The 10755-nt window shown below is 53.7% G+C and overlaps 1 protein-coding gene across 2 annotated transcripts; it reads right to left on the bottom strand.

The window, feature by feature from the left end:
* Positions 1 to 279: 279 nt before the first annotated feature.
* Positions 280 to 9963, bottom strand: MOB3C (MOB kinase activator 3C). 2 transcript variants are annotated; one of them, XM_017540924.2, is made up of 4 exons: positions 9626 to 9963; positions 5736 to 6203; positions 2531 to 2733; positions 280 to 2215 (listed from the first exon to the last, which is right to left on the bottom strand). In XM_017540924.2, the coding sequence occupies exons 2-4, from the start codon at positions 6151 to 6153 to the stop codon at positions 2186 to 2188; spliced, it is 651 nt and encodes a 216-aa protein (XP_017396413.1). In that variant the 5' UTR covers positions 6154 to 6203; positions 9626 to 9963; the 3' UTR covers positions 280 to 2185. The 2 variants fall into 2 exon arrangements, with proteins under 2 accessions (XP_017396413.1, XP_017396412.1); XM_017540923.2 differs by lacking the exon at positions 9626 to 9963 and having other exon boundaries at positions 5736 to 8147.
* Positions 9964 to 10755: the final 792 nt, after the last annotated feature.

Consider the following 10755-nt stretch of genomic DNA (forward strand, 5'->3'; position numbering starts at 1 on the left):
AAATGATTCCTCTCAGACTGACTTCCCGGAAGGCAAGGGCCAGCCTTCTCCACCCCAAGCATCCTAGCCTAGCCTGGTCTAGAATTCCCAGAGCCCCAGGAGAATCTTGGTGTCCCCACCCTGGAGAGCTAGGCCAGACATGACCACACCAGCCAGCCCTCCACATGGTCCAGAATCTCAGGACAAAAACCCATCCCAGCCCCATTCTGGCTCAGTTCTTTCCATGGTCTGTCTGCCAACAGACATGTGGCACCCAGACCACCACTTCCTACCAGTTGCTGCTTTAGTTTGCCTTTTATTTTATGAAAAATAACAACAATAAAGTTTTCCCTGTGTTTCATAAAAATAAATTTTCCTACCCTCCCCCATCCCAGAAATCAGCCCTTGCCATAGCCTAGAATTCATCTGGCAAGCCACAGCACTCTGGGGAAAGCTCCTACCACCCTCGCTCCACAGCCTCTGGCGAAGCTGCCAGGCCACTCTGGAGGTGGCAGAGGCAGAAGTCTCAGGCCCAGCTGGCTGGCCCCAAGAGCTCTGTCTGTTTCCCCAAAGTGCAGGCAGCCTCTAGGCCACTGAGAGGGGCATGATATTGGATGCTTGGCTCAGGAAACAACCCCAGCCAACCCAAGGGGCAATGGGGCATGTTGGCATCAGGTTAGAAATTATTGCTCAAAGCAGGAACAGTTGTGTCCTGAAGAGGGCCTGTTAAACCCTCTTTCCAGGTGTATCTCTGTGTAGCAATTGACAGGCCCTGGGTCAGGATCTCTGGTTTCTCCAGCTCCATGAACGCCTCCCTGGAAGGCCTTGGACAGTTTCTCCCTCCTCTTCTCCTGGCTTCAGTTTCCTCCTGTGTACACTGAGACTGGATGATTCCCAGGTCCCTTCTGGCTTTCCATTCTGGCCCCCCAGAGTGGACGCTCTGGGAGGGCAGAAGCCTGTTCCTGCCTCAGTTTCCCCACCTGTGGGTCTGAACATAGGGTTGTGTATGAAGGTAAGGAGTAATGGAGTGCTGAATGAACATCCCAGTCTCCCTGTGTGTAGCTGTGCTCTGAGATCCAGCTGGCTGGAATGCCTCAGGGATGGCTGGGAAGGAGGCAGGTACTTTTAGGACGGAGGATCTCCATGCCTGGAAGAGTCCATTCACCACCTACATCTTTGATGTCCTGGGATGGAAGACAAGACTCCAGAGTTCCCAATTCAAGTTCCACAAGTTCCTTGGACTAGATGATTAATTTCTGCTGGGCTTCAGATCTGAGGAGCCAGGTCTGTAGATTCTGGGAGCTAGACTGGAGTGTATGATTCCCAGCTGAAGGATCAGGGGACCTTTGTGTACTTGAGGGATCATCTCCAACCCCCAAAAGGCTACCTAGAATACAGGCCTTCTTGGAGGCAGAGGGATGAGTAAAATGGCAGCTTGTGGGCCATCTCTGGGTGAGAAAATCAGAGCCTGTGTCTGCGGTGGGTCAGGGTTTAGAAATTCAAGGCAAGGCTCCGCTTCCTACCTGCCCTAGCTCGCCAGGACTCATGCTGATGGAAGAGTGTAGCCTGGAAGGTCTGAATGTAGAGCAACATCCACAACCACATTTTGTGCACTTACACACATGGTCAGATACACTGAGTGGGGACACTGACCTGTCATCACTCCTACAGTGGTCATGGTCTGATGGTCTCAATCTATTTAGCCATCCAGCTAACATTTATGGAAAGCCTACTACATGCCAAGGAGGGGTAAGGCAGCTAGCTCTCACAGACACACCCCACAGTGAAAATCACGCACACGCACACCCTGGCATCTGTGCTCACTCACACGCAGACTGCTCTCTCTCTTGCATCTTTCTTGTCATCACCTCAGCCACACCCACATTCTTCCAATAGGCTTAGGAACCAGCATGGAAGGGTCAAGTGTCAGAGAAGAAACGCCCTAGCCTACCCTACTCCCAGACGTCATGCCAGAGGTTTAACTCCACTTCCCTTCTGTTTGCCTGCCTATATGCTCTCCCCTTCTCCACCCACAAGAGGCCAGGGTGACAGGTAGGCAGACTCCTGAGAACCAGAAGTCCAGAGGCTTTCGGTGTGTGGAGAGGTTCCAGTGCCTTCAGATTCCTTCAGGCTCCTGGGGGTCCCCTCTGCCAGCCACCCTGTGTTCAGATCGTCCATCTGATGGCCAATGAATCCAGGCCTGGGCTCAGTGGCAGATCCGCTCTGTCATCTCCCTCTGTAGAGACACAAGGTAGGGAGGGGTCAGTCAGAGCTCAGCCTACTAGGCAATCACTTCCCAAACCATAGGGCCTAGCTGCTCTTCTGTCTGAGCCTGGCCCCTTCCCCCAGCAACCCCAACTTTTAGGCTGCAGATTTGGGTTTGTAAACCAACACTTGAATGAATTCTCTATTGAAGTACAGAATTCACTGTTAAATAAAATGCCTTCCCCTAATTTATCTACTTGGGCATTGGAGTTACTTAAATAGGCAGCTTTTGGATGTGAAAACTCAGGCTAGCCTTGTAGGGGAGGGTGGTAGGGCTTGGCCTCACCAGGGGCTCCAGCTCCCGCTGGTCCACCAGACTGAACTCGCGGATGAAGTAGTAGAAGTGCTTGTAGCAGGTGTTGACGTGCGCCTCTGCCCCCATGCTGAGGATGCTATCAAAGTGGTGGATGTAGACGTGGACAAAGACTCGGAAGAGGCGGGTCAGGATCTTGGTGCAGACCTGCTGGAAGTTCTTGGGGAAGGGAACACCTAGAGGGCAGGGGAGGGCAGAAGAAGGGGATCAGCATTCTGGTGCCAAAGCTCTGCCCAACTTTTCCCTCACACACACAGGCAACCAGGATAGCTGTTTCCCCAGCACATTTCTTAGTACACTTCGCTTTAGGAAATAAGAGTGGTTTAACTTCCCATACTTTTCTTTCTTTCCTTCTTCTCTTCTCTTTTTTTGAGATGGAATTTCACTCCTGCCCAGGCTGGAGTGCAATGGCGAGATCCTGGCTCACTGCAACCTCACTTCCCAGATTCAAGTGATTCTCCTGCCTCAGCCCCTAAAGTAACTGAAATTATAGCATATGCCACCATGCCTGGATAATTTTGTATTTTTACTAGAGACAAGGTTTCTCCATGTTGGTCAGGCTGGTCTTGAACTCCTGACCTGAGGTAATCCACCTGTCTCAGCCTCCCAAATGCTGGGATTAGAGGCATGAGCCACCATGCTGGGCCATACTTTTCTTTTTAATGAAGCACAGATCTCACTGGCTCTCACCTGCTGACATATATATCATCTTCCACATTTTCCCATCACCTAAAGCAGGGCTTTGCAAACTTGTGCGGGTCACTGACCAACCCTTCTTAGACTATGATAAAAGTTACGATCTAAACTGTCCCCAGAAATATGTGCAACTGCAGAGATGCTGACATCACACTTTTGTATCCAACTCCAAGGAGGGTTCAACATCTGGATCCATTTTTAAAAAGCCTGAGCCTTCAGGACTAAGTCCTAACTTCCCAGCATGATGCTGCTCAAGGCCTTTCACGATCTTATCCTGACCTCCCTCTCTAGTCCCACCCCATGTCCCTCCTCTTTTCAACATTCATACAGAAGTCCTCAGACCCACAATCCTGGAAATTATGAATTCTGCAATAATTAGTTCTGACAGCCCTCATTTCTTCAAATAACAGGAAGAAACTTTCATCTATGAGCCAGGCCCTGTGCTGAGCTCTTCACACCTTTTGCCTCCAATGCTTAGAACAATTTGGCTGATGTGTCTGATTACCATTCTAGATATGATAAAACAGAGGTGCATCAAGGTGAAGCTGCTCGCTCAAGGCCACATAACTATTAATCAGTGCAGACTGGAAACAGGATTGAAACCCTCTTTGTCTTTGCACTGCACTGTAGCACCCCTCACAGGTATTGGGACCCATGAAAAGGACCTGTTTCTGCATAGTCCCCCATTGCCACCTTGAGGTGGCAATCTTTGTGGCTTATGCCTTCTTCTCTGTGTGGCAGAGTCACCCAGGGTTTTATGCATCTACACCTGGAGTCCTACAGGCCCAGGGAGGTATGGCCAGGGAATAAGAGTCTACATTCAGGTCCACAGCTGGCCCACCTGGCTCCATAGACCCCCCTCCTCTTCCTCATTGCTCCCAGGCGGGGGTTGAGCCTTCCCTCCCTCGTAGCCCCTCCAGCCTAGCCCAGATTCTTCAGACATATCCTGCCCATCTAGGCTTGGGGTCCTGGGCTCCCACAGACCTAAGCCCAGTTCTGAATTCCTCCCAATTCAGTGCATGGTCTTGATCTCCTGACCTCATGATCTTCACGTAACCTCAGTTACCTCCAATGTCTTTGTTGGGCATGATAGTGCAGGAAAGAGCAGGCCACTGGCTGGGGAGGAGCCGTGGGCATTGAATTGTGACTCAGTGCCCAGCTTCCTTCACCATTCAGACTTCTCCCCCTCAGGGCTTGACCACCCTGCCCCACCCACCAATCCTACACACAGCCTTGGCAATGATGAGCTCCAGGCCAGGTGGGGGCTGGGCTCAGTAGCAGGTGGGGCTGGTGTGATGAACACAGTGTCATGCCTGCTCAGCTCCTGGACCAACACCCCCTCCTGCTGCCCTCGGGTGGGTAAGCAGTGCCTGGATGGCATTACTCATCTCCCCTCACACCCTCACCTGCCCAGGCTCCCCAGCTGAGATAAGAAAAGGTCCCGTAGCCTGTGCCTGACAAGGGAAAATGCTGCCCTCGGAGCCCCAATCTGAGGTGATGATACCATCAGGGTCCCCCAACCCCCAACTCCCTCCTTTTCCTGAGGCCAGGAGTCAGAGGGAACCTCAGGAGGCTGGAGGTCAGATCAGCTATGAACACCTTGGGGCTCTTGTTCTGAAGGTTCTGAGAATCATAGCATCTGTGGTCTTGAGCCAGAGTGGTCTATGGTGGGACCACTTATGTTTTAGAAAAGAAAAGCCCTCTGAGGCAGGTGGATCACCTGAGGTCAGGAATTTGAGACCAGCCTGGCCAACATGGCGAAAACCTGTCTCTACTAAAAATACAAAAATTTGCCAGGTGTGGTGGCCAGTGCCACTCAGAAGGCTAAGGCAGGAAAATCGCTTGAACACGGCGGGGGGTCGGTGGGGGAAGCGGGCAGAGGTTGCAGTGAGCTGAGATCACACCACTGGCTGAAAAAGCCAAACTCCATCTCAGAAAAGAAAAAAAAAAGAAAAGCCCCAAATTGGGAGTCAGGAAGTCCTAGTCAAATGTTTGACTTTGAGCAAGACACTTAACCTGTTTCAACCTCCGTTTCCTCTTCTACAAAATGGGATGAAAATCACCCCCTCAGGCAGGGCGTGGTGGCTCATGCCTGTAATCCCAGCACTTTGGGAGGCAAGGAGGGCGGGGATCACCTGAGGTCGGGAGTTCAAGACCAGCCTGACCAACATGGAGAAACCCTGTCTGTCTCTACTAAAAATACAAAGTTAGCTGGGCGTCGTGGTGCATGCCTATAATCCCAGCTACTTGGGAGGCTGAGGCAGGAGGATTGCTTGAACCCGGGAGGCGGAGGTTGCAGCCAGCTGAGATCCTGCCTTTGCACGGCACCCTGGGCAACAAGAGGGAAACTCCCTCTCAAAAAAAAAAAAAAAGAAAGAAAGAAAATCACCCCCTAACTCTGCACAGAGTGGCTATATCAAACTAAATGCCTCATCTGTGAAATGGGCTGCCAGTGGCTCCCTCCCCGCCAGGTGAGGCTCACCAACACGCGTGGGAAAGACCTCCTCGTCGTTGATGAGACCTTCGATCCAGTCCATGAGCAATGCCATATAGCGCGGTGCGGAGAGCTTGGCCGGCCGCCTGTACTGGCGCTCGTCCTGCCAGCGGTACTCGTAGCGGGGCCCGCCGGCCATGACCGGGCAGCTGGTCTCACTGCAGCGCTCGGCCATGGTGCCATAGATGAGGTTGATGCGGTTGAAGAAGTCCACCACGTGCACGGCGATCCAGTCGTCGATGTTCTCCCCGGGCGGCAGCCTCACCACACTTCGCAGGTCCAGGCCCGACTTGAGCGAGGCCTGCGCCTTCTTGTACAGCTCAAAGCGTTGTGTGCCGGGCTCAAAGCGCTTCCGTGGCCGGAACGTCTTGTCCTTGGCGAACACCTGCTTCAGGCACAGGGCCATGGCCAGCTGGGCCTGGGGCTGGTGTCCAGGGGCTTGGACCTGAAGATACCCTGCCAAGGACAAGAGCATGGGGGAGCTGGCAGTCAGGGCCTTATCAACTGGGCTCTGACTTCCCAATTCATCATTTCTCTGGCACCTCTCAGCCTTTGCTCAACCACTGCATCCTCTGCCTGGAATCTAAGTCCTCAGCCCCTAGGTCCAGTGCCCCGCCCTCTTTCCAGGCTACCTTAGTTGCCCTTGCTAATCCCCTACAGCCCTCCCATCTTGTTTGTTTCTTTTCTGCTTTCATTGCATCTCACAAAGGGCTGGCTGGGACTTGAAACAGGTGCTCCTCAGACTTGCTGTTGGTCATGAAAGAGGTCGCAGAGGTTCCCTGCAGGCCCACCAGCAGACAGGGGCCTGGATGAGATGACCTTTGGGAGCCCCTCCTGGCCAGCTGGTGCAGTGTGGGAGAGCCTCACAGCATTGTGGCTGGGGGTGGAGGCGGGGGGCGGGGGTGGGCAGCCTTCGGTTTCCTCTGGGATATCCCGTAGTCCATCCGGTCACCGGGGATTCCCAGGGAGCAGCAGGGAACTTTTCTACCAAAAATGTCCTTTCCTTTTTTTTCACCCTGAAAGAGGAAAGAGCCCTCCAGCTGCCAGCTGGGCGGCTTCTGAGTGTGGCTGCAAGCACGGGAGGAGGGGGAGGGCAGCAGGCCGACAAGGGCACTGCTTCCTCTCACAACGGCTGGAGATCCTCCCCTCCAAGCCAGTCTCTTCCAGCCCCAAATCTAACAAGCCACTGGCTCCTCCCCTTGCACCTGACACTCAGTAGACATTCCTAGAGCAACTACTATGCGCCTGGCACAGGGAGGTAGAAGAGTATAGTCAGATCTACCCAGCGGGGCCCATCTAGAGCTCAGGCAAATTTGCTTTGCCTCCTAGAATTTAAGGATCCCAGATTCAGAACAGACTTTGGGAGACAGTGATCAGGGCCCTAGGCTCAGAGGCAGGAATCCTGGGTTCCAGTCCCAGCGCTATCACTGGCTTACCGGATGACCCCTGTTATCACCATGGATTTGGTCCACCCAAGTCCTGGGTCACTGCTATAGCTAGGTTTCTAAGCCTGAGTCATCTCATCTCACCTGTGAGTGTGTGAGCTACCGGGAAACGCAGACCCATGTACCTACCAAGACTAGAATTTAGCCACAAACTAAGCACTGTCCCTGCCCCCAGAATGAGCACTAAGGCTGAGTATAAGCTACGAATTGCGTTCAGGTTCCAGGCTGACCTCTGACACCTGAGCTGGGGCGAGTGTGATCACTTTAGCTCTACCCTGAGGCTTGCATATGGCCACAGACAAAGCCTGGCCTTGACCTCTGACTGATGCTGGAGCACTGTCCTTTCTCACATCTCTGGTAACCCTGGGACAGAACTGGGGAAGGGAGAGTGGGAACCAGGTGACAATTGTGTAAAACCAAAGGCATGACACATATTTCAGGGAGGGGTATAACTTCTGCTAACAAGTCAAAGTAGCTGGGCAGATGTTTGAAGCAAAGGTCCTTCCTTGAACCCACAAAGGCAGGCCAGGGTGGGGCACTCTAGTAAAACGAGAGCAGCTTGGAGCGTAGAAACAGGCCTTTCAGCAGGAACTTGCTCTTTTGAAAAAACCTCACAGATCTGAAAGGTCATCTCATCCATCCTGACTCTTCAACTTCTCACCCAAAGAAGTCTCCAGGGTGGGACCCCAGCTTCTAGAGCAAAGAGATTTCTGCACTTCACTTGCCATCTCCATTTTAAACTCTGCTTGGGACAAATGATTCCAAAATCCCTCACACTGCAATTAGGTGGGGCCCCTCCCCGCATCGCATGGCCCCCTTTACAACAGTTAGAAACAGGCCCCCATTCTGGCATTCACCTTGTCCTACTTTTCCTGCCCCACTCCCACCTCCCACACTAACCACCCTGGGCTTCTTCCTGATTCCTGAACACATCCCCACTCTCTCGCCTCTGGATATTTTCTCTCTCTTTTTTTTTTTTTTGAGACGGAGTTTCACTCATGTTACCCAGGCTGGAGTGCAATGGCATGATCTCGGCTCACCGCAACCTCCGCCTCCTGGGTTCAGGCAATTCTCCTGCCTCAGCCTCCCGAGTAGCTGGGATTACAGGCACGCACCACCATGCCCAGCTAATTTTTTGTATTTTTAGTAGAGACGGGGTTTCACCATGTTGACCAGGATGGTCTCGATCTCTTGACCTCGTGATCCACCCGCCTTGGCCTCCCAAAGTGCTGGGATTACAGGCTTGAGCCACCGCGCCCGGCTGGATATTTTCTTATCCCTTCACCTGCCTGACCACACATCCTCAGATTGGCTGCTACCTCCTCCCACAGCCTCCTCCTGAACTCGGATCTCCTTCTCCTTGGGTAGAGGCTGCTTTTGGTCATTGCAGTCTCCACTCCATCCCCACCCCCAGTTTAGGACAAGGTCTGCTGCAAAGTCAGTATTCAAGCTTTAAGGAAAGCTTAGACTCTAGAATCTTAGAGTTAAAAGAGTCCTGAGAGATCAACTGGCCCAAATCACTTGTACAGATGGGGAAACTGAGGCCCAGATGGGGAAACTGAGGCCTAAAAACAGGACTTGAGGAGCCTGTGTTCACATAGCAAGTTTCAAGCAGAACTGGTAACTGGGATAAGCTGGGGCTTGGCTCATGACCAACAGTAAAAGGCCATTTTCCTGCACTGGCTGGTCAATGGTCTGGTGGAGACAGGAGGGGAGTGGAAGGGCAGTGGAAGCATCTTTTCCACCAAACGGCCAACCTGCTTCCTCCCGGCAATACGCTGACTCTCCACAGCAACTGGGGTGTCCTGACCAATGAGCTAGAGTCCCACCTCACTCCTGTGGAACTTTGTTTTTCCAGGAAAATGTAAGCTCAGGGGGTGAGTGCAGGGCAGGTGCTCTTCTAGCCACAGGCGTAACTTCTTTCAGTCCCACCCCCATGCCCTCACTGAGTTTCTGTCTGTGACACAACGAACCCCTGTCTCCTCCCTAAGCCACCGCGGTTCCCCCCTACCCCCATTTCCCAGTCTTGGCTATCCTTTCACTCCTGTAGTGGCAGTGGCTTGTTCATTCCCTGGGTGGCATCTGGGCTTCTCAAATGAAGACAGCAGGGTGACCCTGTCTGTTTCTGACCTTTAGCCCTCTGCCAGTCTACATCTACCTCTCCTTGGGCCTGACCCAGGATCTGGGACAGAGGATGCCCCCGGTTTGAACACAGAATCCAGCCTGGGACGCTCTGCAGGACAGAGATCATAGATAAAAGTAGAGGCGAAGGCTCCATGCTCTCCCCGCGGCGCGCAGCCACCCACGCCCACCCCCAAACCAGCTCCCAGGGCCAGGCAGGCTGTAGGACCCAGAGGAGCCCGCCTGACATTTCCGCTCCCGAAGACAAGCCCCCCAACTCCTCCCCTCTGCCCCGTTCAACCCCAAACCCACCCCAACTTTCGAAGCACTGAGCCTCGGACCCCAGCCCCAGGACAGCGGCCAGCCAGCCTTCGGGCGGGACTCGCCTCCGGACCGTGCCACGCCTGGACAGCCGAAGAAATGAAAGTGGAAGCCAGGCGGGCGGGGTGCGCGGCGGGGCCGCGGGGGCACAGCGCACACTCACGGGTCCGCCTCTGGCCTCGGGTCACATTCCCGGCCACAGGGTCGCCCTTCTGCCAGTGCCGTGCCTGTTCTTTCGCCCGTCTGCCTGTCCGTCCGCCTCTCCTGCCGGCCGCGGCCGCCCTCCCGCCCGAGGCGACGCCAGCTCCGCCCCAGCCCCGCCACGCCGCGGCCACGGGGCGGGGAAAGGGGACTCCCCTCCACCCCAGTACACTGACGCGCTCGCCCCCGCCTTCCCGTAAAGTACATATTGTGCTCCCAGCTTCCCCTCGGACAAAGGACTAACTGAGCTGCCCGCCCTCTCGGTGCTTCCTTGGACCTCCACCAACGAGGCAGCCTCAGGTTCCCAGACTGTAAAATGGGAAAAAGTTAGGCTCCTTCTGGAGCAGAAACAAGAGGTGCTAGAGAGGGTGGTTCCTTCGCCCTCCAAGTGGGTCACACTTGTCCCTGGACCCAATAAGGGATGGAGACTGTCCTATCCACTTCCATATCCTCAGCTCCTTGTATAGCAGGAACTCAGAACCCACTTGAATGAATGAATGAATGAATAAGTGAAGGAATGAATGAATGCCTTGGGAATCATGAACGATTTAAGTCCGTCACCCCTGAGGGCAGGCACAGAAGAGCGCTCAAATCACAGACTTCATCTCCTCAACCAGGGAGGGGGCCTTGCTCAGGCTGGGCTGATTCTCCTTGCTCCTCACCGAGTCACTCTATTTCTTACCTCCAGACCCTTATCCCAGCTGTTCCATTTTAGAATACCTTCTTTCTCTCCTTCCTTCCAATCAAATCCAAACCACTCAAGATCTGATCTGCTCTCCCTACCACCTGGGTTCCTTCGAGGACAGACAGATATCCCACCAGCATTCAATGCACATTGTGGCCCCCAGGCCCAGGGACCAGTTGGCTGCTCTGTCTGGAATGAATGAGTGAGTGAGTGAGTGAAGGAATGAATGAATGGA

Source organism: Cebus imitator, unplaced genomic scaffold (assembly GCF_001604975.1).
Source record: "Cebus imitator isolate Cc_AM_T3 unplaced genomic scaffold, Cebus_imitator-1.0 Scaffold129, whole genome shotgun sequence".
NCBI lineage: Eukaryota > Metazoa > Chordata > Mammalia > Primates > Cebidae > Cebus > Cebus imitator.

What these genes read in the sequence shown, in the direction of transcription:
- MOB3C (XM_017540923.2), bottom strand. Translation starts at nt 6,222, where the DNA reads ATGCTCTTGTCCTTGGCAGGGTATCTTCAGGTCCAAGCCCCTGGACAC. An exon ending in GGTCTTTCCCACGCGTGTTG is followed by an intron (nt 2,734 to 5,735) that starts GTGAGCCTCACC and finishes CCTGCCCTCTAG; the next exon opens with GTGTTCCCTTCCCCAAGAAC. An exon ending in AGCGGGAGCTGGAGCCCCTG is followed by an intron (nt 2,216 to 2,530) that starts GTGAGGCCAAGC and finishes GTGTCTCTACAG; the next exon opens with AGGGAGATGACAGAGCGGAT.